This window comes from Theropithecus gelada, unplaced genomic scaffold (genome assembly GCF_003255815.1).
Source record: "Theropithecus gelada isolate Dixy unplaced genomic scaffold, Tgel_1.0 HiC_scaffold_29, whole genome shotgun sequence".
NCBI lineage: Eukaryota > Metazoa > Chordata > Mammalia > Primates > Cercopithecidae > Theropithecus > Theropithecus gelada.
Genome location: NW_020259378.1, coordinates 1 through 27,673, shown reverse-complemented (window position 1 = coordinate 27,673; position 27,673 = coordinate 1). Strand labels below are relative to the sequence as shown.

The window sequence follows — 27,673 nt, the reverse complement described above, 5'->3', positions numbered from 1 at the left end:
GTAAGTTTGGCCTGTAATGAGAGGTGGGAGGTAGGAAAGATGTCTGTGGAATGGAGGCTTTGTTAAGCTCTTTGCCCTTGATGGAGAAGACAGCTGTGATAATCCCTGCAGAACGTGTGGTTAGAGATGTGGTCCAGGCAGCTCCAGTTCAGATGGCAAAAGGATGACTTACCGGAGAGCTGCTTGTTTCCCAATTAGTAAAGGAGAAGGGAGATGCTTTCTAATGTTTTCTTTTAAATATTCATCATAAAAAAATTTGTTCTGATTCAAAGTAAAGGACATGATCTCAAAATGGGCCTGAGTGGAGACAGGGGATCCACAAAGCTATTGTCATCCAGGAACATGAGCAAATAATTCTCCGACTGTGTTTTCATCTAATTGGCTTCCTGTGATTTCCTCCTTGGCTCCCCGAGGCTCTCTTTATATTATTATTTGGAAAAACTCTTTATCTGGAGTGCCTTCTTCTGTCTTCCCTGCAAAGCCATCTCAATCCCCACCGCTGGTCCCCATGCAGTGTCAGGCACAGGGCTCACTCGCATAGGTTTCTCAAAGGTGTGTCTACCATGGGCGGCTCTCCTACCATTCGTTTGACTTTCCACCCAGGAGTTAATCTTCTTTCGACTTTCTTCTGGAGCCTTTGCAAAATCAACAGATTCCACACTGGTCTGGTATAATTTCTTGATGGCATCTAAATATTCCTTTGAGACATGAAGGAGGAAAGTAGGAATTAAGAGTAATTTATGTAACTCTATATTACTAAATTTAGTTATTTATAATTCTAGTAAGCCGAATCCCGAACCTGAACAGATGCAGTATCTCCTGTCCATGCGTATTTTTATACAGATGCCACGTAGGCAATGCAAAAGGGTAGTGTGGGCTGGCCCAAAAACAGGTCACTGAAGGTCAGTGCCGGTTTACTGATGGTGTCTTATTACTCACTCTACTACCCAACCTCCTCTTTTATTACAAGATTATCCCTAAATGCACACTTCACTGATGTCTTGTCAGGGTCTGGAACACTCCAGTGGGGGAGAGTTGTGGAAACGGAGCTAAAGTACTCTGAGTAAATGCTCCCCACTTGGGTCGGCCAGGCTCATCTGCCTTGCTTTCTTCCATTAGGCCACTCAGGGACACAGACACCAGGCTGCAGACGAAAGGTGGGTAGGTCAGGTGAAATTTACCTGTAAAAATTGAAACGTCTTTTCTCCGAAGAGCTTGTTAGCGATCTTCAGCTCATATGCATCAGTGGATTTGTTTAATTCAGTCAGAAGCTTTTGAAACTGGTGATGAACATTTCCTGACCTATCAACCTTCAAACATCAAAAAAGCAGATCACTGAATTACTGCATCGGTGTAAATTCTAAACCCGTGCTAAGTCTGTTAGATCAGTTCCTAAAGGCTGGTAGTCTCAATGATGACCTTTATGCTTATTCCCTGATACTTGGTGTATTTCACCTCAAATACTCTTCAAAATCTACCTTACGTTTGACTTCTTCCAGAAAATTCTTCCTGCACTAATGTACTCCAATCTTTTTTCTTCTGAACTAAAGATGCAGCACTGTCTACCACTGGATTTTCTCCTTGTTGGGTTAAAGGGTTAGGTTTAGTTTCCCAGTTAAACTCTCAGCTCCTTAAGGGCAAGGACCATATTTCACTTCTAACAGCCATCAAGGATATGAGTATGTTGAAGTTTGGATATTTTAAATAGATTATGCCAGGAAGCCCTGTTATACCTGTTGGTGGTATCATCTTGTAAGACACAATGACTGATCTATGGTTCTTTCCTCATGATTGTCATTCTCTGCAAGTAACAACTGTGTGTGTCAGGTAGATGGCTAAGGACTTTACATGGGTAACTCTAAGTCTTTAGTTCAATTCGGGTGAAAACAAGAAAGCTCAGAGAATGGAAAATAAACCTCTTTATAGAGACGTAAATTAGAAATGCCAAGTTTTGAACCTAAGCCTGTTAAATCTAGAAACTTCTACTTTCCAGGAAGCATTTTGCACTATTAAGTCTCTAAACCAATATATTCCATAGAAATCATTTTCCAAAATATACTTGGACTTGTGCCTATTCCTCTTAATCTCATTAATGACTCAATTAAAATTATTTTTGTAACATTTTTGTGATTAGTATAATTATAGCTATTTTATAATAACAATAACATTTATTATGACTTTTTATGGGCAGGGCACTGTTATAAATATTTGCATGTATTTGCATGTATTGAGTCAGATTTTTTATTACCCCTACTTTTCTGGGATGAGGTCACTGGGACTCTGAGCAGTTGTGTCATGCTCCTGTTCACCATTTGTGAAGAGCAAAGCTGGAGTTTGAACCTAGCCTATCCTGATCCAGACCTATGCTCTGAAGTACAGGGCTGACTGTCTTTCAGTAACGCAGAAATGAGGAATAATAATTATGTGCCATGAAATGCCAGCCCACTCTGTACGTCTCAATCTTTTCATCCAGGCTTTCCCCTAAGAATGGCCTTTACTTAGTTTCTGTGAAGTTCCAGGTTTAAACTATGACCTGCTCAGGGATCTAAAGCTGAACCAAAGTGCTCTGTGACTCACGTGATGTGTTGCAGCTTTTTCTGTGGTGTTCTTTGGGACTTGATCGAAGTGAAGAACCTGGAAGAGACATGAAGCGGGACAAGAAAACTTTACTCGAAAGATCTGTTTAAGTCAGTGGGTTCACAGTTACGGAAATTCCTGCTCAGCCCCCTGTGCTACCCATCAGGCCACCACATCTATTACCATCTGCATGCAAGCCGCCGGAACCACAGAGAGAAGCTGCAACAGGACAGCGTAAGAAGCTGATACCTACCTTGTTAATTTGTTGTGCAGTGTTGTCTTTGGCCCCTAAGAGGACCATCCCCAATGCTGTTGTGATGCTGATAGGGGAATAGAAGGTGTTGTTCTTTTGTGATTTTCTGAACTGTTTTAACAGATCAAACATGAACTTGGTGTTGGCTTCACTGAGTGAATTCATGGTGAACTCGATGTGATCTGGACTCCTGGAAAAGCATCAGATTCCTGTCAGAATGACTTTAATAAATGCAGTGGTATTTTGTAGTATGATTTTCTTAAAGAAATGACATATCTGGGTTGTGAGATTTTGACATTTAAAGTTCTTCTTTTCTTATTTTTAGCATTTCAATCTTTCTACAATGTGCTTATATTGAACATATTAATGTCCTAATTAAGAGGCTCACAAAATTACTGTTTTTAAAGACTATTGCAAATAAGTAATAGACCCTCTTTATCTTTCCTTCATTGCTGGTTACACTGGGGCTAGGTAGGAAGGCTTTATAATGAATGCTAACAGGAGACCTCTGTGGATCACATCCAACCAGCTCTTAAGATGCGTTCCTGACGTCTCCTTCAAGGCTCTATGGCTGCAAGGCACTCTCCCTCTGTGTTCCTAAAAGTGCACTGGTTTACTTGGAATGAAACAATTTAGATAAAGGACAAATCAGATGAAATAGGTATTTTAATTTTGCCCTGGCAGAATAAGTAAAATATAATCAGACAGAATGCAGGAGATGCATAATATAGAACACAGTGTCATTATTATTCTCAAAAATAATTCATGTTATTAAGCTGGAGTGGCTTGAAGCACTTACCTGTGTTCCTAGAGGAAGCAGAGGTGGGCGGAGAGCCTGTGTGTGTTTGTGGAATGAAGGGTGAGATCCTGAATTTATGCCTCTCCTCTTGCTGCCTCTCCCTCTGTGGTTAGCATTTGAAGTTACTCAACTTTAGATTTCACAAGCAGGCTAACACTCACCTTTATAAGTATGAAAATTTATGACAAAGGACATGATTACTGTTCTAACATTGTACTTCCTTTTTAATCTATAGGGAAAAAATAAAAATGCAAATCAGCAATCACTGGCTCATTTGAAATACCTGTAGGTGCCTTTCTAATATAAATGAGAATAAGGTTAGAATTTCAATTTCCCCTCATTTGTTTCAACTCCATCCCTTTGTATTCTACTCCAGCTGTAAAACAAACAAACAAACAAAAAAACCAAAAAAAAAAAAAAAAAAAGAACAAAAAAACCCCACTATTCTTTTCTTGGATGTTGCATTGTCTTTTAGGCATACTTTGAATACCAAACAACTACAAAGCTTACATTTCCTGTTTTTCAGTTCTGAAAGTTTTTGTTATCCCATGAATTTCTTAGTAATTATCTGTATAACAAGGAATATAGTGCTAATTCTAAGTCCAAAGAGATACTGAAGAAGTATACCTCAGTATCTCATAGCATACTATGAAGAACAGGATTCTATTGCCTTCTCCTGAATGCTCTGCCTTGGCAGTGATCCTACAGTCAACTCCCGTGCCCCTTACAACCATCCCAGATGTTTTCGGTTGCATAGAGTCAGTGAGAAAGTTATTTACCTTGCTGAGTGATATGGTTTGGCTGTGTTCCCCCCCCAAATCTCAACTTGAATTGTATCTACCAGAATTTCCACAAGCTGTTGGAGGGACCCAGGTGGAGGTAATTGAATCACGGGCACCTGTCTTTCCTGTGCCATTGTTTCCAGAGCCTTGTACTTCATTCTTCCCTTTCTTGAGACCCTGGAAATCAGGAATCCGCCTCCTGTTTCTATGGATTTGCCTATTCTAAACATTTTATATAAATGGAATCATACAGTACGTCCTTTTGTGACTGGCTTCTTTGATCTAGTATTGTTTTCAAGGTTTGTCCATGTTGTTGCGTGGATCAGTACATCATTCCTTTTTGTGGTCGAATAATATTCCATTGTATGAATACACCACATTTTCTTCATGCATAAGTTGATGGACATTTGTGTTGTTTCCATCCTTTTACTATTATGAATAATGGTGCTCTGACCTTTCATGTACATTTTGTCTGCATGGCATATGTCTTCCTTTCTTTTGAGTATAAACCTATGAATGAAACCGCTGGGTCATATGGTAACTCTAGGTTAACATTTTGAGGAAATGCCAGACTCTTCTCCATAGAATTCTACACAAGTGTGCATTCCAACCTACCGTGAATAGAGTTCTGATTTCTCCACATCCTCCCCAACACTTGGTATTGTCATGGGCTTTTTTAACACCAGCAGTGAGTTTGTTTTCTCAGCACATCACAAAATCAAGGGAGAATCATCTACAACAAGGTTCCAGAAATACATAGGATGGAAGTAGGGGCTGGACGGGAGAAAGGAAGCTGTGTTTCTAATCTGAACGTTTCTCACCTGCCTGTTTCCCCAACCTCCAAGACATACTCTTCCTAGGTCTCCTGTATCAATACATATGTTCCAAGTCTCTGAATGAGATTGGGAGGCATAAGTTCCCTGATTTAAGTTGGGGAATAGACTAATGGGGTGTTGATGAACTAAAAAGTCCAAAGATAGAAGAAAAAGAAACAAGAGGAAATATACGAGATGAAGAATTCCAAAAATGAATAATGGTCTTCTCAGCTGAGTCTGCATCCAGGGCCATGAGATGAAAATGGACCTTCCTCTACATGGAGTAGGATGGGTTTACCTGGGTACCAAAGAGAAGGAATCTAACATCTCCTAGGACAGAAGCAAGAAGCTCAACCCTGGGAATGGAGGGGAAAAAAACAGGATAACAAGCTGAGACAAACTGGGGTTACAGGGGACATATCTATGGAAGAGAATTTCATACTATGGCTAAATCTTCTGAGATGCTGAGGTTTGTCATGAAGGTGGAACTTGAGGAAAGGTACTAACTGAAAATGACCAGGAGTTTGCTTAAATTTAGAGAAAGCTTGGATGAATTCAAATGAGAAATCACGCCAGGCATCAGACATTTTTCTTCTGTTCCTAAAAAGTACTCCTGGTATGTGATGGGCAGGCTAGACAGGACATATCCTGATGTGAGAGATGGGACATATCCTGATGTCGTATATTGCCATATAGAGAACTCAGGAATTCCAAGAAGTTGTTTCATGTGAACACTTGCCAAGTTATGTCTCTCACTATTTCATAAACATATGCCAACTTCATTGGCTCCAGGAATCCAGAAATTAAAAACAAATCCTCAATGGGAAATTACACTTTCAGGAAATATCCTGTCATTACTAATGCCTTTATAGATTGGTTGAGAAATATCTCCTAGACTTTTCTGGACCTCACTTCCTTCTGAAGGTTGTAAAGTTTTCTCAGCGTTCTTAACTTACAAATGAAAGAACATTTATTTATTGTTTCTTACCTATGTAAGAACTGTAGTTACATATGAGACTATTTCCCTCTCTTCTTTTCAAACCTTACTGGAGTTGTTTTCCCCTCATGAAAACTAAACAAGGAAAGCTAGTTAATCTTGTTCTCAGGTTGTTCAAAATATACATATCTATATCTGTAGAGAGATCCTTGGGAATACAGTAGTTGGCATATATTCTGTTATTTGATGCTTGAAAAATCTCCTCCACTGACCAGTTTCCCTGTAGATAGGCACAAGCACATAGTTAAGAAACAATAAATAAAATGTTCTCTATAATTTGTAACTTAACACAGCTGAGAAAACTTTACAGCCTTCATAAGGAAGTGAGGTCCAGGAAAATCTAGGAGATGTTTCTTAACCAATCTATAAAGGCATTAGGAATGACAGGAGATTTCCTGAAAGTGTAATTTCCCATTGATAATTTGTTTTTAATTTCTGGATTCTGGAGCCAATGAAGTTGACGTATGTTTATGAAATGCCAAGAGACATAAGTTGGCAAGTGTTCATATGCAAAAACTTCTTGGAATTCCTGAGTTCTCTGTCACAATATATGACATCAGGATATGTCCCATGTCACACATCAGGATATGTCCTATCTAGCTTCCCTATCACACACCAGGAGCAGTTTTTAGGAACAGAAAAAAATGCCTGAAATGATTTCTCATTTGAATTCATCCAAGCTTTCTCTAAATTTAAGCCAACTCCTGGTCATTTTCAGTTAGTACCTTTCCTCAAGTTCCACCTTCATGACAAACCTCAGCATCTCAGAAGATTTAACCATAGTCTGAAATTCTCTTCCATAGGTAGGTCCCCTGTAGCCCCAGTTTATCTCAGCTTGTTATCCTGCTTTTTTCCCCTCCATTCCCAGGCTGAGCTTCTTGCTTCTGTCTTATGAGATGTTAGATTCCTTCTCTTTGGTACCCAGGTAAACCCATCTTAATCCACATAGAGGAAGGTCCATGTTTGTCTTATAGCCCTGGATGCAGATTCAGCTGAGAAGACCATTATTCATTTTTGGAATTCTTCATCTCATATATTTCCTCTTGTTTCTTTTTCTTCTATCTTTGGACCTTTTAGTCATCAACACCCCATTAGTCTATTCCCCAACCTAAATCAGGGACCTTATACCTCCCAATCTCATTCAGAGATTCAAAACATATGTATTGATACAGGAGACCTAAGAACAGCATGTCTTGGAGGTTGGGGAACAGGCAGGTGAGAAACGTTCAGATTAGAAACACAGCTTCCTTTCTCCCGTCCAGCCCCTACTTCCATCCTATGTATTTCTGGAACCTTGTTGTAGATGAATCTCCCTTGATTTTGTGATGTGCTGAGAAAACAAACTCACTGCTGGTGTTAAAAAGAGCCCATGACAATACCAAGTGTTGGGGAGGATGTGGAGAAATCAGAACTCTATTCACAGTAGGTTGGAATGCATATTTGTGCAGAATTCTATGGAGAAGAGTCTGGCATTTCCTCAAAATGTTAACCTAGAGTTACCATATGACCCAGCGGTTTCATTCATAGGTTTATACTCAAAAGAAATGAAGACATATGCCATGCAAAAAAAAAAATGTTCATGAAAGGTCAGAGCATCATCATTCATAATAGTAAAAAGATGGAAACAGCACAAATGTCCATCTAGTTATGAACAAAGAAAATGTGGTCTATTCATACCATGGAATATTATTCGGCCACAAAAAGGAATGACGTGCTGATCCATGCAAGGACATGGACAAACCTTGACAATAATACTAGATGAAAGAAGCCAGTCACAGAAGGACAAATACTGTATGATTCTATTTATATGAAATGTTTAGAATTGGCAAATCCATAGAAACAAGAGGTAGATTTGTGGTTTCCAGGGTCTCGAGAGAGGGAAGAATGAAGTACAAGGTTTCTTTTGGAAGTAGTGAAATTATTGTGGAATGAGATGATGATGGTGATAGCACAACTTTGTGAATGTACTAAAAATCATTGAATTGTACAGTTGAAAATGGTGAACCTGATGGTATATAAATTACATGTTAATAAAAAGGGGAGTTCACAAAAGAAAACCAGCCCTCTATTCTGGTGGTCAGGGAGATATTGGATTAAATGGCCTTGGACAACAACCCTCTCTCTGGCCACAGACATTCTTCAGATTACAAGATATTCCAGGGAAAACACTGGAATGAGTCTGAAGCCAGGTGCTAAATAGTAGGACCACTGAGCAATGTTGTGATCCTGATAGTTCAAACAACTTATTTTTCTGCTTCATTTTTAAATGAAAAATTTAAAAACTGCCATTCAAAATGGCCCGTTTGTTTCAATTGTTCTTCTCAGTGTTAGCCTGTTAACTCAGTGTATTAGTCTGTTTTCATGCTGCTGATAAAGACATACCCAAGACTGGCAAGAGAAAGAGGCTTAATTGGACTTACACTTCCATGTGATTGGAGAGGCCTCCGAATCATGGTGGGAGGCAAAAGTTATTCTTACATGGTGGCAGCAAGAGAAAATGAGGAAGAAGCAAAAGAAAAAAACCCCTGATAAACCCATCAGATCTCCTGAGACTTATTAACTATCACGAGAATAGCACAGAAAAAGACCGGTCCCCATGATTCAGTTACCTCCACATGGGTCCCTCCAACAACACGTGGGAATTCTGGTAGATACAATTCAAGTTGAGATTTGGGTGGGGACACAGCCAAACCGTATCACTCAGCAAGGTAGATAACTTTCTCACTGACTCTATCCAACAGAAAACATCTGGGATGGTTGAAAGGGGCACGGGAGATGACTGGCAGGATCACTGCCAAGGTAGAGCATTCAAGAGAAAGCAATAGAATCCTGTTCTCCATAGTATGCTATGAGATACTGAAGTACACTTCTTCGGTATCTCTTTGGACTTAAAATTAGAATTATATTCCTTGTTATACAGAAAAATAACTAATGAAATGCATAGGATGACAAAAACTTTCAGAACTGAAAAACAGGAAATGTAAGCTTTTTAGTTGTTTGGTGTTCAAAGCATGCCTTAAAGACAATGCAACATCCAAGAAAAGAATGGCCCTTTTTCTGTGTTTGTTTTGTTTGTTTGTTTTCTTTTCTTTTCTTTTTTTTTTTTAACATCTGGAGTTGTATACAAAGGAAAGGAGCTGAAATTAATGAGAGGAAATTGGAATTCTAACCTTATTCTCATTGGCAATAGAAAGTCACCTACATTATTTCAAATGAGCCAGTGATTGCTGATTTACATTTTCATTTTTTCCCTATAGATTAAAAAGGAAGTACAATGGTAGAACAGTAATCGTATCCTTTGTCATAAATGTTCTCACTCATCAAGGTGAGTGTTAGCCTGCTTGTGAAATCTCCTCTCCACAGAGGGAGAGGCAGCAAGAAAGTCACCTACAGGTATTTCAAATGAGCCAGTGATGCTGATTTGCATTTGCATTTTTTCCCTGTAGATTAAAAAGGAGTGTTAGCCTTCTTGTGAAATGTCTTCTCCACAGAGGGAGAGGCAGCAAGAGGAGAGGCATAAATTCAGGATCTCACCCTTCATTCGACAGACACACACAGGCTCTCTGCCCACGTCTGCTTCCTCTAGGAATACAGGTAAGTGCTTCAAGCCACTCCAGCTTAATAACATGAATTATTTTTGAGAATAATAATGATACTGTGTTCTATATCATGCATCTCCTGCATTCTCTCTGATTATGTTTTACTTATTCTGCCAGGGCATAATTAAAATATCTGTTTCATCTGATTTGTCCTTTATGTAAATTACTTAGTTCCAAGTAAACTAAGGCACCCTGAGGAACACAGAGGGAGAGTGCCTTGCAGCCACAAAGCCTTGAAGGAAATGTCAGGGATTCCTCTTAAGAGCTGGTTGGATGTGATCCACAAAGGTCTCCTGTTAGCATTCATTATGAAGCCTTCCTACCTGGCCCCAGTGTAACCAGCAATGAAGGAAAGATAAAGAGGGTCTATTACTGATTTATAATAGTCTTTAAAAACAGTAATTTTGTGAGCCTCTTAATTAGGACATTAATATATTTAATATATGCACATTGTAGAAAGATTGAAACGTTAAAAACGAGAAAAGAAAAACTTTAAATGTCAAAATCTCACAACCCAGATATGTCATTCCTTTAAGAAAATCATACTACAAAATACCACTGCATTTATTAAAGTCATTCTGACAGGAATCTGATGCTTTTCCAGGAGTCCAGATCACATCGAGTTCACCATGAATTCACTCAGTGAAGCCAACACCAAGTTCATGTTCGATCTGTTCCAACAGTTCAGAAAATCACAAAAGAACAACACCTTCTATTCCCCTATCAGCATCACATCAGCATTAGGGATGGTCCTCTTAGGGGCCAAAGACAACACTGCACAACAAATTAACAAGGTAGGTATCAGCTTCATTACTCTGTCCTGTTGCAGCTTCTCTCTGTGGTTCCGGCGGCTTGCATGCAGATGGTAATAGATGTGGTGGCCTGATGGGTAGCACAGGGAGCTGAGCAGGAATTCCCGTAACTGTGAACCCACTGACTTAAACAGAGCTTTCGAGTAAAGTTTTCTTGTCCCGCTTCATGTCTCTTCCAGGTTCTTCACTTCGATCAAGTCCCAAAGAACACCACAGAAAAAGCTGCAACACATCACGTGAGTCACAGAGCACTTTGGTTCAGCTTTAGATCCCTGAGCAGGTCATAGTTTAAACCTGGAACTTCACAGAAACTAAGTAAAGGCCATTCTTAGAGGAAAGCCTGGATGAAAAGATTGAGATGTACAGAGTGGGTTGGCATTTCATGGCACATAATTATTATTCTTCGTTTCTGCGTTACTGAAAGACAGTCAGCCCTGTACTTCAGAGCATAGGTCTGGATCAGGATAGGGTGGGTTCAAATTGCAGATTTGCTCTTCACAAATGATGAACATGGCAGGACACAATTGCTCAGAATCCTAGTGATCTCATCCCAGAAAACTAAGGGTAATAAAAAATCTGACTCAATACATGCAAATACATGCAAACATTTCCAACAGTGTCTTGCCCATAAAGTCATAATAAATATTATTATTATAAAATAGCTATAATCATACTAATCACAGTAATATTGCAAAAATAATTTAATTTTAATTGAGTCATTAATGAGATTAAGAGGAATAAGCACAAGTCTATTTTGGAAAATGATTGCTATGGAATATATTGGTTTAGAGCCTTAATAGAGAAAAATGCTTTGCTGGAAAGTAGGAGGTTCTAGATTTAACAGGCTTAGGTTCAAAACTTGGCACTTCTAATTTATGTCTCTATAAATAGAGTTTTTTTTCTATTCTCTGAGCTTTCTTGTTTACATCTGAATTGAACTAAAGACTTAGAGTTACCCATGTAAAGCTCTTACCCATGTACCTGGCACACACTGTTCTCACATGCAGAGAATGACCATCATAAGGAAAGAGCCATAGATCAGTCAGTGTGTCTTACAAGATGATACTACCAACAGGTATAACAGGGCTTCCTGGCATAATCTATTTAAAATATCCAAACTTAAATATACTCATATTCTTGATGTCTGTTAGAAGTGTAATGTGGTCCTTGTCCTTAAGGAACTGACAGTTTAACTGGGAAGCCAAACCTAACCCTTTAAGCCAACAAGGGGAAAACCCAATGGTAGACAGTGCTGCATCTTTAGTTCAGAAGAGAGAAGATTGGAGTACATTAGTGCAGGAAGAATTTTCTGGAAGAAGTCAAACGTAAGGTAGATTTTGAAGAGTATTTGAGGTGAAATACACCAAGTATCAGGGAATAAGCATAAAGGTCATCATTGAGGATACCAGCCTTTAGGAACTGATCTAACAGACTTAGCACGGGTTTAGAATTTACACCGATGCAGTAACTCAGTGATCTGCTTTTTTGATGTTTGAAGGTTGATAGGTCAGGAAATGTTCATCACCAGTTTCAAAAGCTTCTGACTGAATTAAACAAATCCACTGATGCATATGAGCTGAAGATCGCTAACAAGCTCTTCGGAGAAAAGACGTTTCAATTTTTACAGGTAAATTTCACCTGACCTACCCACCTTTCGTCTGCAGCCTGGTGTCTGTGTCCCTGAGTGGCCTAATGGAAGAAAGCAAGGCAGATGAGCCTGGCCGACCCAAGTGGGGAGCATTTACTCAGAGTGCTTTAGCTCCGTTTCCACAACTCTCCCCCACTGGAGTGTTCCAGACCCTGACAAGACATCAGTGAAGTGTGCATTTAGGGATAATCTTGTAATAAAAGAGGAGGTTGGGTAGTAGAGTGAGTAATAAGATACCATCAGTAAACCGGCACTGACCTTCAGTGACCTGTTTTTGGGCCAGCCCACACTACCCTTTTGCATTGCCTACGTGGCATCTGTATAAAAATATGCATGGACAGGAGATACTGCATCTGTTCAGGTTCGGGATTCGGCTTACTAGAATTATAAATAACTAAATTTAGTAATATAGAGTTACATAAATTACTCTTAATTCCTACTTTCCTCCTTCATGTCTCAAAGGAATATTTAGATGCCATCAAGAAATTATACCAGACCAGTGTGGAATCTGTTGATTTTGCAAAGGCTCCAGAAGAAAGTCGAAAGAAGATTAACTCCTGGGTGGAAAGTCAAACGAATGGTAGGAGAGCCGCCCATGGTAGACACACCTTTGAGAAACCTATGCGAGTGAGCCCTGTGCCTGACACTGCATGGGGACCAGCGGTGGGGATTGAGATGGCTTTGCAGGGAAGACAGAAGAAGGCACTCCAGATAAAGAGTTTTTCCAAATAATAATATAAAGAGAGCCTCGGGGAGCCAAGGAGGAAATCACAGGAAGCCAATTAGATGAAAACACAGTCGGAGAATTATTTGCTCATGTTCCTGGATGACAATAGCTTTGTGGATCCCCTGTCTCCACTCAGGCCCATTTTGAGATCATGTCCTTTACTTTGAATCAGAACCAATTTTTTTATGATGAATATTTAAAAGAAAACATTAGAAAGCATCTCCCTTCTCCTTTACTAATTGGGAAACAAGCAGCTCTCCGGTAAGTCATCCTTTTGCCATCTGAACTGGAGCTGCCTGGACCACATCTCTAACCACACGTTCTGCAGGGATTATCACAGCTGTCTTCTCCATCAAGGGCAAAGAGCTTAACAAAGCCTCCATTCCACAGACATCTTTCCTACCTCCCACCTCTCATTACAGGCCAAACTTACAGCAACTCAACATGAGAGTGAATAGGAAGATACCCCAGGAAGTAGTGTCTGACAGCACAGGACATGTGTTTCATATTACAGAGCTCATATCACTTGTCCTAAAAAGCAGTTAGGGCCTACATCCTCTGATTCAGGACCCCAGAGTTAAAAGAAAAATAATCGGAAGAGGAGGGAGGGAGAAAGGAAAGATGTGTTGAAAGAGTAGATAAAATCAGTGTATTAGTATTCCAAATCAGATGAACTAGAGTCACTCATACACAGAGAACCTAAACTCCTTCTCTATCACAAGAAGTGATGTCTCCGTCAAGGTAACTTTATCCGACTGGAGCCTGAAAGAAAGCTGCATATGGTGAACCATTGGTCAGTGAGTCTAATAATTCAAAGATCAAAGTCAGTGAGTCTCAAGTAAGGATTTGGGTGAATAATTAATGATCAGTCACGAACATTTGCAAAGCATCTTCCAGACAAACTATTTGTACCTTGTATAAAAGACTCTTTTATTCTTTCTCTTGCAGAAAAAATTAAAAACCTACTTCCTGATGGAAGTATTGGCAACGATACCACACTGGTTCTTGTGAACGCAATCTATTTCAAGGGTCAATGGCAAAATAAATTTAATAAAGAAAATACTAAAGAGGAAAAATTTTGGCCAAACAAGGTATTGTCTATATTTTACTTATGTAATATAATATGTTAATAAATTTAAACATTGCTGATGGAATGTACAAGTAAAAAATAAAATTTATCATGTCTGTTATTTTGTTGTTTTAGTCTTATACTTTATTTAGTAAGAAATACCTGAAGAAACTTTTGTGTCTAACTCATTAAATTCTTGGGTTGTCTTAGAAGAAGGATGTGTTGATATCTCAATAATATTATCTTTTCAGTCTTGTGTCTCACTTGGTATTTGTTGGACACATTGATTTATTGCAGAATACACACAAGTCTGTACAGATGATGAGGCAAAACAAGTCCTTCAATTTTGCCTTGCTGGAGGATGTACAGGCCAAGGTACTGGAAATACCATACAAAGGCAAAGATCTAAGCATGATTGTGCTGCTGCCGAATGAAATCAATGGTCTGCAGAAGGTAAAAACTTGCATCTACAACTCTTCTACTGCCTGACTTTTTTCCAAAGATACCAAGTTTAAGCAAGGTAAAAACTTGTGACCAAATTTCCTCAAAATAATGAAAAATTCAAAGGGAGGAATGATTACTCACCTTCATATTACAAATATTTAAGCATAGGGCCTGACACAAACTGAAGGCTTAATTAATTATTAATTTATTAGAGTTACATGCATAATATATCAATTTGATGATATTATTATGCAGCAATTTAAACTTGACTGGGAGAAATACATAGCAATGTGAGGAAAGTTTACAAATACACCAAGTAAAAAAGGGAATAGAGATTTAGGGTATATACAATAATTGCAATGTATACTAAATAATATATACAGAAAAATAAGATGAGCCTATTAAAAATTGACACATGTAGTAAGCTGTTGGCACAAGAAATAGTGATATATACAGTTCATTGTATACAAAATATTGTAATCATATTTTACATATGTATTATACATTTGTATACATACATATGCACACATTACATATACATAAAAACATGATTCCGTTTTTAGATACATATATTTACATATACACATATAATTCAGTGTATTGATATATTCAGGACTCATATTTTTCCTATTCGAATAATATCTAATAATGAACCTTCTGTATTTCACATTATTGCCAAAATAAAGATACTCCACATAGTCAACTCATTGTTAAGGTGTATTAGAGATCAATAGTTAGTCATATCAGTTTCCTTTTTCCATTTGTATAGCTTGAAGAGAAACTCACTGCTGAGAAATTGTTGGAATGGACAAGTTTGCAGAATATGAGAGAGGCACATGTGGATTTACACTTGCCTCGGTTCAAAGTGGAAGAGAGCTATGACCTCAAGGACACGTTGAAAAACATGGGAATGGTGGATCTCTTCAATGGGGATGCAGACCTCTCAGGCATGACCGGGAGCCGCGGTCTCACGGTATCTGAAGTGCTACACAGGGCCTTTGTGGAGGTCACTGAGGAGGGAGCAGAGGCTGCAGCTGCCACCGCTGTAGTAACAGAGCTTTCATCACCTCTTTTAACTAATGAAGAGTTCCATTGTAATCACCCTTTCCTATTCTTCATCAGGCAAAATAAGACCAACAGCATCCTCTTCTTTGGCAGATTCTCATCCCCTTAGATGCAATTAGTCTGTCACTCCATTTGGAAAATGTTCGCCTGGAGGTGTTCTGGTAAACTCATTGCTGGCAACAACAGATTCTCTTCACTCATATTTCTTTTCAATCTCATAGTCATCATCAAGAATTTAATGATTGAAATAGTATGCTTTTCTTTCTTTCTCTTTATAAGAACACATATAAACCTACATTTTCTTCCAGAAGAATTCTCCGTGAGGAAAAATGTCCAAGATAGGATGAATAATTTAATACTGTATCTTCTAAATTTGAAATGTAATTCTGTTTGTGACCTGTTTTAAATTAACCAAACCAAATCATACTTTCTCTTTAGACGTAGCAACCTAGAAACCCACATTTCTTTGAATGTAGTTGATACCTGAAATCCTTCTTACATTTCTAAATTTTGTGATTCTATAAAATACATCATCAATAAAATAATGACTTACTTAAATCATTTTTGCATTACTTTTTTTCTCTCAGGAAAGGGGAAGTGTCCACTTGCACGTAGGAAAGATAATTTAGAAATATATTAATCATATACAAAGGAAAATTCAAAACAAGAGTAGTTCATGACCAACCTGGAGTAGAAGGCAGATCTCAGAACTTGAGGAGCCTTGTAAACCACATTAGAAACTTTCTATTTTATGCTAAAAGGGATAAGAAGCTCATTAGAGGCTTTGATTGTTTGATTGTTTATTTGTCAAAGGGGGATAAAATTATATCTGCATCTTGAAAATACACTATTTTACTTTAAGTTCTGGGGATACAAATGCAGAAAGTGTAGGTTTGTTACATGGGTGTGGTGATTTACTGCATATGCCATGGTGGTTTGCTGCACCGATCAACCCATCATCTAGGTTTTATGCCCTGCATGCATTAGCTATTTGTCCTAATGCTCTCCCTTCCCTTGCCCCCCATCCCCCAACTGGCCCCAGTGTGCGTTGTTCCCCTCTCTGTATCCATGTTCTGATTGTTCAACTCCCAATTATATGCAAGAACAAGCAGTGTTTGGATTTCTGTTAATGTGTTAGTTTGCTGAGGATGATGGCTTCTAGCTTCATCCATGTCCCTGCAAAGGACATGATCTCATTCCTTTTCATGGCTGCATAGTATTCTATGGTATATATGTACCACATTTTCTTTATCCAGTCTGTCATTGATGGGCATTTGTGTTGGTTCTATGTCTTTGTTATTGTAAATAATACTAACTATTCTTAAATTTTTAGGGCTGGTGTGATGTGAACAACTAAAATTAATAAATATGTTGCTGAAAATGTTTATTGTTACAACTATTTTGGAAAAACTTGGCAATATCTGGTTATTTTGGTAATTCTATGTTTAAATATATACCCTAGGCCACGTGCAGTGGCTGTCACCTGTAATCCCAACAATTTGTGAGGTTGAGAGGGGCAGATCACTTGAGGTCAGGAGTTTGAGACCAGCCTGGCCAACATGGTGAAACCCTGTCTCTACTAAAATTACAAAAAATAAAAATAAAAATAAATTAGCCAGGCATGGCGGTGCATGCCTGTAATCCTAGCTACTCAGGAGGCTGAGGTGGGGGGATCCCTTGAACCTGGGAGGTAGAGGTTGCAGTGGGCTGAGATTGTGCCACTGCCCTCCTGCCTGGCTGACTGAGACTCTGTCTCAAAGAAAAAAAACCTCTCTTTCTTTCTATATATAGCCTAGATGAACCCATGTACTATGTTGCACAAGACACATATAAAGGCATGAATTGCAACAATCTTGACAATGGCGAAGAATTAGAAACAACTTAAATGTATATCAAAAGAAGAATAAGGAAAAATTAAGCTAGGTTTATACAGTGGACTATTCTATAGCAGTGAATATAAATGAAGTGGATAATCATGTGTCAAAGAGAATAAATCTCTAGACATAATAGCAAGGAACTGGAAATCAAATGGAAAAGAATGTGTAAATATCACTTATGAAACATTTTAAAAGCACCGATAACATATATCTGTAATGTATTGTGTTTTAACATAGGAATGACAACATATTAACTTGTGTCAAATTTAGGTAGTAGGCATATGAAGTTCTTAAATTGTTTTCAAAACCTTTTTTAAACAGTTAATTTTTTTAAAAAAATGGTAAATAAAAATTGTATATATTAATGGTATACAACATGAAGTTTTGACATATGCCCACATTGTGGAATGGCTAAATTAAGCTAATTAGCATATCCATTACCTCATATAATTATCATTTTTGTAGCTAGAACACTTAAAATCTACTCCCTCAGCAATTTTCAAGTATACAATATAACAGTATTAAATATAGTCATGATGATGTAAAATAGATGCCTTGAACTTATTCCTCTTGTTTAACTGAAATTTCATATCCTTTACTAACATCTTCCCAACCCCTCCACCCCACCACCCTCAGGTAATGACCATTCTACTCTCTGTTTCTATGAGTTCAACGTTTTTAGATTCCACATATAATTGAGGTTATGTAGTATTTGTCTTTCTGTGCCTTGCTTACTTCACTTAACATAATATCCTCCAGGTTCATCCATGTTGTTGCGAATGACAGAACTGTCTTTTTTTTATGGTGGAATAGTATTTCATTGTGTATATATATCATATTTTCTTTATTTATTCATTTGTTGGTGGACACAGGCTGATTTCATGTCTTGGCTATTGTGAATAATGCTGCAATGAACATGAGATACAAATAATTCTTTGACATGCAGATTTCATACCCTTTGGATATATTCCAAGAAGTGGGATTGCTGAATCATATGTTAGATCTGTTCTTAAAATTCGGAGGAATCTCCATAATGTTTTCTAAACGGCTGTACAAATTTTATTCCCACCAACAATGTACCAGGGTTCCCTTTTCTCCACATCCTCACAAACACTTGTTATCCTTTGACTCTTTGATAATAGCCATCCTATTGGGTGTAAGATGGTATCTCATTGTGATTCTGATTTGCATTTCCCTGAGGATTAACGAAGTTAAGCAATTTTCTATGTAACTGTTGGCCATTTGTATATCTTCTTTTGAAAATGTCTATTCAGCTCCTTTGCCCATTTTAAATATGTATATGTATATGTATATATTTTGCTGTTCCAGATCATTTTTTCCCATTTGGTAGGTCATCTCATCTCTCTGTTGATTGTGAATTCTTCACTCCTTGGCTGTGCAGAAGCTTCTGTTTTATGTAATCACATTTGTCTATTTTTACTTTTGTGGCCTGTGCTTTTGGAATCATATCTAAAAAATCATTGTCCAGACCAATGTCATGAAGCTTTTCCTCTATGTTTTCTTTTAGTAGTTCTACATTTTCAGTTCTTACATATAAGCCTTCAATCTGTTTTCAGTTGACTTTTGTATATGGTGTGAGATGAGGATCTAATTTCCTTTTTCTCCATATGGATATCCAATTTGTTTTCAACACCCTTTATTGAAAAGACTGTCCTTTCCTGATTGTGTGTCCTTGGCATCTTTGTTGAAAATCAATTCACTATATATGCATGGATTTATTTCTGAGTCTTCTATTCTGTTTCGTTGGTCTATATGACTGTTTTTAGCCAGTACCATGCTGCTTGATTCCTACAGCTTTGTAGAATATTTTGAAGTCAGGTAGGGTGATGCCTCCTGCATCGTTATTTTTCAAGGTTAGTTTGGCCACTGGGGGTCTTTTTTCATTCCATGCAAATTTTAGGATGTTTTCTTATATTTATAAGAATTGGATTGAAATGAATCTGTGGATCCCTTTTGGTGGTGTGGACATGTTAACAATATTAATTCCTCCAAACCATGAACACAAGATATCTTTTATTTATCTGTGTTTTCTTCAGTTTCTTTCATCAATGTTTTGGTTTTCAGTGTATAGATCTTTCACTTCATTGGTTAAATTTATTTCCAAGTATTTCACTTTTTAGTAGCCATTGCAAATGGGAGTGTTTTCTTGATTTCTTTTTTATATAGTTAATTGTTAGTACATAAAAACACTAGTAATTTTTGCATGTTGGTTTTGTATCCTGCAACTTTGTAGAACTCATTTATTAGTTCTAACATATTTTTGGTAGCTGCTTTAGGGTTTTCTATACATAAGATCATGTCATCTCAACCAGATTGTTTAACTGTTCCTTTCTGATTTGAATATCTTTTATCTTTTTCTTTTGCCTAATTGCTCTGGCTAGAACTTCCAGTGCTATGTTGAACAGAAGTGATGAGAGTAAGCATCCTTGTCTTGTTCCTGATTTTAGAGGAAAAAGTTTCAAAATCTCATCATTGAATATAATTTTAGCTGTGCAATGGGCTTTATTTTGTTGAGGTATATATTTTTTGTGCCTAATATCTTGCAAATTTTTATCATGAAAAAATTTTAAATGTTTTCAAATGCTGTTTCTGCATCTATTGAGATGGTTACATGATTTTTGTCCTTCATTCTGTTAATGTGGTATATCAAATTTATTGATTTGCATATATTGAACCATCCTTGCATCCCTGGGATAAATTCCACTTCATGATGTTGAATGATCCTTTTGATATGCTGTTGAATTTGGTTTGCTAGTACTTTTTTGAAGATTTTTGCATCTACATTCATCAGCGATATTGGCATGTAATTTTCTTTTCTTATAGTGTCCTTGTGTGATTTTGGTATCATGGTAATTCTTGCTTCCTAAAATAAGTTTGGAAGGATTCCTCACTCTTTGTTTATTTGGAAGAGTTTGAGAAGAATTGGTATTGCTTCTTCTTTAAATGTTTAGCAGAATTAAACTATGTTTGTGAATTAAAAGACTTAATATTGTTAAGATGACAATATCACCCAAAGCTACCTACAGACTTTTTTGTAAAGATAGAAAAACTCATCCTAAAATTAATATGGAATTTCAACACACCTTAAATAGCCAAAACCGTCTTGAAAAAGAACAAAATTTGGAGGTTTCACATTTCCTGTTTTCAAAACCTATTACAAAGTTACAGTAATCCAAATGATGTGGTATTGGCAAAAGACAGATATATAGACCAATGGAATAGAATAGAGACTCCATAAATAAACCCTTCTGTAAATGGTCAAAAGATTTTGACTAGTGTTTCAAGACCATTCAGTGGGGGAAATTACAGTCTTTTCAACAAATGGTGCTGGAAAATCTAGAAATCTACATGCCAGTGAATGAATTTGGACCCTTACCTTGAAGCATATATAGAAGTTAACTCAAAAGGATTAAAGACCTAATTGTTAGAATCAAAATGATAACTTTAGAAATAAAGATAGGCAAGAGGCTTCATAATATTGGACTTAACAATGACTTCTTGAATATGACACCAAAAGCACCATTACCAAAAGAGAAAATAGATTAATTTGACTTCATTAAGATTAATAACTTTTGTGCATCAAAGGACACTATCAAGACATAGTTAAAAAGTAACGTACAGAACGAGAGAAAATATTTACAAATAATAATTTGATATATAATTCACATCCAAAATATATAAAGCACTCAACTCTACAACAACAAACAACCCAATTTAATAGAGAGAAAAAGGACTTTAATAGGCATTTTCCCAAAGATACTTGTGGCCAGTGATTACATGAAAAGATGCTGAACTTCAAAACCACATTGAGAATCAGAAAACAGCAAGTGATGGTAATGATGTAGAGAAACTGGAACCCTAGAAATTGCATTGCTGGTGGGAATGTAAATTGGTGAAGTAGCTGTGGACATCAATACAGCAGTTCCTCAAATAACTAAATATAGAATTAATGTATAATCCAGCAATCCTACTTCCAGGTGTATACACAAAAGAATTGAAAACAGGCACTCGAATATATATTTGTACACCAATGTTCATTGTGACACTATTCAAAATAAACAAAAGGTGTAAACAACCCAAATGTCCATGGTATATACTATGGTATATACTGACAATAGAATATTATTCAGTCTTAAAAAGAAATAACATCCTGATACATGCTACAACAGGGACCAACCCTCAAAACGTTATGCTGAGTGAAATAAGACAGAAACAGAAGGACACATATTGCCGGAAACAAAAGGACACATGATTCCACTTATGTGAGGGACCTAGAATAGAAAAATTCATGGAGACGTAAAGTAAAATAGTGATTATCATGGTCTGGGGGAATGGGAGAATAGGAAGATGCTGTGTAATGGATACAGAGATTCTATTATTATATTATTAATACAAAGAGATAGGGTCTCACTACGATGCCCAGGCTGGTCTCGAACTTGTGGCCTCAGGTGATCCTCCTGGCTCGGACTTCCAAAGTGCTGGAATTACAGGAGTGGGCCACCACATCCAGATGATACAGAATTTCAGTTTGAGACAATAAAGAAGTTCAGGAGATGGATGGTGGTGATGGTTACACAACATGTGGACGTACTTAAGACCACACTGAATATACACTTAAAAATGGTTAAAAGGTGAATTTTATGTTCTGCATATTTTACCAAAATTTTAAAAACTTATGAAAGACAATCTCTTTGGTGACTTACTAATAGCCTCCTAATAATAACTTCTGTGCATCAAAAGTTATTGTCCCTCACTGAATTTTTGAACCTATTTGTCTCTGTTGACCCCTCTTCCTTGGAATTCTGTATTTTGCTCTCCTGCACATCTCTGACTTTCGGTCTTCAATTCCTTCTCCACTGCCACTCCTTACTTGCAGACATTTCCCAGGCATCTATCCCAGATATTTTCCTCTCATTCTCCTTGGACGATCTAATGGCTTCAACCTGGAAGTTCTGTCATCTGTTTCTCTCAGCTTTGCCCTCTTCCCTTCTGTCTCTCCCAGCTCTGTGCCAAAACCGTTCTCTGACATCTCCCACCTCCATTCCCTTAATTCAACCTTTCTCTTCCATTTGTTTTGGATCGATATTTAACATTTTTAAATTGATTGATATTTTACATTATTTTTATTAGTCCTTAGTGAAAAATGTATTCTGTAACTTTTTATCATATCAGAACAATTACCCTGCCTCCTCCCTCTTCTGTTACGTGGCTCTGTGAATATTTCTGTAGAACAAGTGCTGTTCTTTGGAACGCCTTCACGTAACCACAGAGCTACACTATCCTCTATGCATCAATTCCAGATGCAACCAGGAATCATTTTTGGCTGCTTGACATTTCGATGAATGCTTCTTGAGGACCAAATGGGATCCAGAGATGGTTACATACTATGTTTGATTGTCTATTTTTAAGGGCTCTTCAGTGATTTTTTCTTTATAAAATGGATTCTTAGTTATTGTCTATGCCTAAATGGTGGGCTGAGTGAGAAGTCTCTAGCACCTTGCCTGAAGTAGGGACTTATTGATAAAAGAGGTTTACCAAGGTCCATTTTAGGTGAGAGGTGACTTGTTAAGCACCATCCTCTGAGCCAAATTTCTGAGCCAATCCCCTCATCACATCCTTCCCATCTCATTGCCTCTAGAACCAGCCTCTGCTTTCCTGGAAATGGTCCTGCCTTTAACATACCTTTCTCCAGGACTTCCAGGAGAAGTCACCATTACCCACTTCTTCAGTCCCTCAGTTGCTGAAGCCGGGTGAAACCTACTATACTTACGAGTACTTTTCTGTTGCTGCATGAGAAAACTCCTGTCCTTGACCTTGCCCCAGGGGTGTCGTCTCTAACATCATGTACATTAATTATAGTTTATGTTAAAAAATTGTTCCTGAAAACCACTGCGTTAAAATGAATATTTGGTCAATATTTGTTTTGATTTATAATATTACTCCAGGGATGCTTAGCTTTGCTTCTTTAAACGTTACTATTTTAAAAAAATCACCAAAATACTAGAAGCTTGCCATAGTAAACTAAAACTGCAGAAAAGTATGTAGGAAAATGTGAGAGGGGAATCCTCTCCAACAGGGCAGTGGTGGGAGTAATGACAGTTTTCCATTCATACCTCAGCCTCCTCCAATCCTTGTCTTTTGTCAAATTGCATTCCTCCACAAACCAAAGTGAAAGAAACATCTGCAAGAGTTACTGAATACTCTACATGGTGGGATTTTTTTTTTTTTTTTTTTTTTTTACCAATGAATTCCTTTCTACTCTTCTTAATACTTAACCCTAGTGTAAGAAAAATTCCCAATCAGGTAAAGCAGTATATGTTATGTGACTGATTATTTTAAATTTAACTGAGATGTTTTACTGAGTATATATTTTTAAGCTACACTGAATAAAACTCATTACATTTTGTAATTTCTTTCAAGTGTGCTGTGTATTATTTAATAAATATATAAGAACTATTTTATCAAATAAGATAGTTTTTATTTATTTATTTTTTATTATTTTTATTTTACTTTAAGTTCTGGGCTACATGTACAGAGCATGCAGGTTTGTTACACAGGTATACATGTGCCATGGTGGTTTGCTGCACCTAGCAACCCATCATCTGGGTTTTAAGACCTGCATACATTTGGTATTTGTCCTAATGCTCAGGTAAGATAGTTTTTACCATGAAATGTTTACTCCTATCACAGGCCATCTTCATTCTATTTTATCTTATATAAAATGATTCATGTTTTAATCTCCTATTATTAAGATCTAAGAGTCTAAGATGCAGAGTCAATACATTTTAAAAATTATTTTGCCTACCAAATTGTGGTCCTGAATGAAAGACCACAGAAAAATTTTTGTTCTCATTCATTAAGAGATGCAACTACAGTCAAAATTAGCTTTTATGTTTAATAATTACTTACCAAAATTTAAATATGTATATTTTCAATTGTATACTAACAACAAGTTAGTATACAATAACTGAATCCAGATGAAACTTTTTAAACATTTAGAACAATGACCATGGGCCATAAGAACATTTTGTATTTTAAATGCATGTACGTACTTTCATTTCAGAGAAATATGGCAGGGTTATCAATAAAATACTTTCAAATGTAAAAGTATATTAAATTAGGAGAAAATTCTTTGGAGGAAATGAAGTGGAAATATAACACCAAGGTAAAAGGAATGATGTAAAATATCTGAACGTTCAAGAGGTTTTTCATGTGTATTTCATAGGTTTTTCATGTGTATTTATTAGTGATGGTGGATCTCACATGGTTAGATTTCACTGCATGCATGTAAAGAATGATGGAACTGTTTTATTTTAAAACAACAGCATTCACAATTTGCCTGAATTAAATCATCTGCAATTATTTAGATTATGGGCAACATTTTAGCTATCAGCTTGGAAATGTGCAAGGAATATATGCTTTTTTAAAAAAAGAAAAAAGTTATAGCATGTTCTTGGGCAAAGGTTTCAGAGATCACCGGCAGCTTGTTGGTGTTGTGCAGCACATTGCTGGCCACACCACGGTGACACCGTGTGGCAGTGGCTGCAATAGCACTTCAACAGCACAAGACTTCTGGGGACAAGAAAGACTTTTTCACTTTAAGGCAACAGCAAGGCCGAAGATGCCTCTCCTCATCCCTAAAGTTGTTAAGGGGGAGAAGATCATGGGACAGAGAATGACATCGTTCCTCAATAGGATGGGGGAAGGAAGCAATTTCATCTGATTATGAAAAAGAATGTGGACTTATTTAATGATACAGTTTTTGCTTAAATTCACCCTGGTCTTTCGGATCAGAGATTCTCCATGTGTGATCTGTGGATCCCTAAGAGTTTCTGAGACCACAAGATCACAACCAATTTTATAATAATACTAAAACACTTTTGCCTTTTCCACTGTGTTGTGATTTGTGCTGATGGTGCAAAAGTGATGGATAGGACTACTGTAATTTAGCATGAGGTAGGCTCCAAGCTGGGCTGGTAGTCATGGATTCCTCACTGCCACACATATAGGAAAATGTCGTTTTTCACTTCTGAATGTCTTGATGAAGCAATAAGTATTGTAGATTTTATTAAATTTCAACACTTGAATACACATCTTCTAATATTTGGTGTGATAAAATGGTATCTATAAAGCATCTTTAAAAAAACTTGGAAATACTTACAAGTTTGCAGGAAATTGCCAAAAAATGTATAAGGAAATTTTCTACCAGTTTTCCCCAATAACAATATTTTGCACAACTATATACAAACAGAAACACCAGGAACTGACATTGGTGCAATCCAAAAGACTCTTCAGAGGAAGAGAAGACCTTCTCAGGGTTTAAAGGATGAATAGGAGCTCAACAAGTGGCTAAGTCTGAGATGGCATGCTTTACAGCAAAGGGAGGAGAGACGCAAATTGTGTTAGGGGAAAAACAAATAACTCCGTTTTGTTAAAGTAAGAAATGCAGGAAGAGACACTCACAAGGGTGATGAGACTGGGAAGGAAGAATTGCCTAATGATGAAGACCTCTTGTGTCATGATGAAAGACCTGAGTTTTTTTCTGAAGGCCCTGGGGAACTATTGAAGGGTTTTAAGCATGTGGGTGGTATGACTAGATTTGTATTTCAGGACAGTATCTATGGGCTTTTTTTTTTGAGAAGTGAAGGACCAGTAACAGGAAGTAATAGGAAGCCCATTAGGAAGGTTTGCAATAATGTATCTAGGTCATGAGATTTTGAGCCAACGCACTCCACGGAGGGAAGAATATTTAAGAAGCAAAAACTACAGGGCTTGGTAGTGGATGAGGGAGGTAGGGGCAAAAGGAATCTAGGATGACTCACGGATCTCTGACTTATGTGGCAGGATTTAATGATGGTACCATTCACTCACATGCTCAGTTTGGGAATATTTGAGTTTAGCTTTTTAAGAAACATCAAGATGTAGATAGCTGGTTTTGCTGGCACAGAGTATGGTAAAATAATCAGGTTACAGATACATATTTGGATGTCATCTATTTGGGACGTTGTTAAAATAATGTGAGTGGTTGAGGTCATCCAGAGAGAGAGAGAGAAGACATAATATAATAATAAGGAAGCAAAGGATGAAAACTAGGGGGAAACCAGACAGTGGAAAGAGGAAAATAAGTTGGAATGGTGCACTGAGGAAGATGAGAGAAGAGAAATGAAAGCTAGAAGAGAATGTTCAGCGTACTAAATGCAGCAGAAATATATGGTACAGCGCGTACCCAGACATTTTGGTTTCAGGACCACTTTAAATTCTTCCGAATTATTAAGGAAATCTCAAAGAACTTTTGTTTATGCGCATTTTTCTAATGATATTTACTACATCAGAAATTTAAATGGAAAAAGTTTAAACATAAAATTATAAAATAACGTCTTAATATTAAAAAATAACACAACCGTTGCATGTTAATATGACACATTTTTATTTTAAAAAGTTATGTTTTCCAGTATACAAAAAATAGTGATAAAAAAGGCATTGTTTTACATTTTTACGAATCTTTTCAATGTTTGATTTAGTGTAATTATGTCTGGTTAGATTTATGTATCTGCATGTGCATTCAATCTGTTGCAATATGTTGTTTTGGTTGAAGAATATATGGCTTCACATAGATATGTGGTTTCAAAATAAAGGATTTTTTTTTTTTTTTTTTTTTTGAGACAGAGTTTTGCTCTGTTGCCATGCTGGAGTGCAGTGGCGCGATCTTGGCTCACTGCAACCTCCGCCTCCCAGGTTCAAGCAATTCTCCTGCCTCAGCCTCCCGAGTAGCTGGTACTACATGCACAAAACAGAGTCAAAACGTGCCAACACGCCCAGATAATTTTTGTATTTTTAGTAGAGATGGGGTTTCACCATGTTGGCCAGCATGGTCTCAATCTCTTGTCCTTGTGATCTGCCTGCCTCAGCCTCCCAAAATGCTGGGATTATAGGTGTGAGCCACTGCGTTGGGCCTAAAGGAGAATGTTCATAGCTTCTTCAATTAACTGTGATTCTTTCTTTCTTTCTTTCTTTCTTTTCTTTCTTTCTTTCTTCTTTCTTTCTTTCTTTCTTTCCTTCCTTCCTTCCTTCCTTCCTTCCTTCCTTCCTTCCTTCTTTCTTTCTCCTTCCTTCCTTCCTTCCTTCCTTCCTTCCTTCCTTCCTTTCTTTCTTTCTTTCTTTCTTTCTTTCTTTCTTTCTTTCTTTCTT

General features: G+C 37.3%; 2 protein-coding genes across 2 annotated transcripts; one reads left to right on the top strand and one right to left on the bottom strand.

Annotated features, from left to right (window-relative positions):
• Nucleotides 1-172: 172 nt before the first annotated feature.
• LOC112617627 (serpin B4-like) lies at nt 173-3,769 on the bottom strand (the record flags this gene model as incomplete). Its single annotated transcript, XM_025374343.1, has 6 exons — nt 3,630-3,769; nt 2,831-3,020; nt 2,578-2,634; nt 1,182-1,310; nt 534-698; nt 173-297 (listed from the first exon to the last, which is right to left on the bottom strand). Coding segments are annotated over exons 2-6 (641 nt in total), but the record flags the coding sequence as incomplete, so codon positions are not given.
• Nucleotides 3,770-9,708: 5,939 nt separating this feature from the next.
• LOC112617628 (serpin B4) lies at nt 9,709-16,136 on the top strand. Its single transcript, XM_025374344.1, has 8 exons — nt 9,709-9,817; nt 10,427-10,616; nt 10,814-10,870; nt 12,133-12,261; nt 12,745-12,862; nt 13,958-14,100; nt 14,376-14,531; nt 15,292-16,136. The coding sequence occupies exons 2-8, from the start codon at nt 10,452-10,454 to the stop codon at nt 15,694-15,696; spliced, it is 1,173 nt and encodes a 390-aa protein (XP_025230129.1). The 5' UTR covers nt 9,709-9,817; nt 10,427-10,451; the 3' UTR covers nt 15,697-16,136.
• Nucleotides 16,137-27,673: the final 11,537 nt, after the last annotated feature.

Bases quoted from the DNA above. Each gene is read 5' to 3' on its own strand.
- LOC112617628 (XM_025374344.1), top strand. From the start codon at position 10,452: ATGAATTCACTCAGTGAAGCCAACACCAAGTTCATGTTCGATCTGTTC. The intron at 12,863-13,957 runs GTAGGAGAGCCG...TTTCTCTTGCAG, and splicing joins GGTGGAAAGTCAAACGAATG to AAAAAATTAAAAACCTACTT. The intron at 14,532-15,291 runs GTAAAAACTTGC...CCATTTGTATAG, and splicing joins AAATCAATGGTCTGCAGAAG to CTTGAAGAGAAACTCACTGC.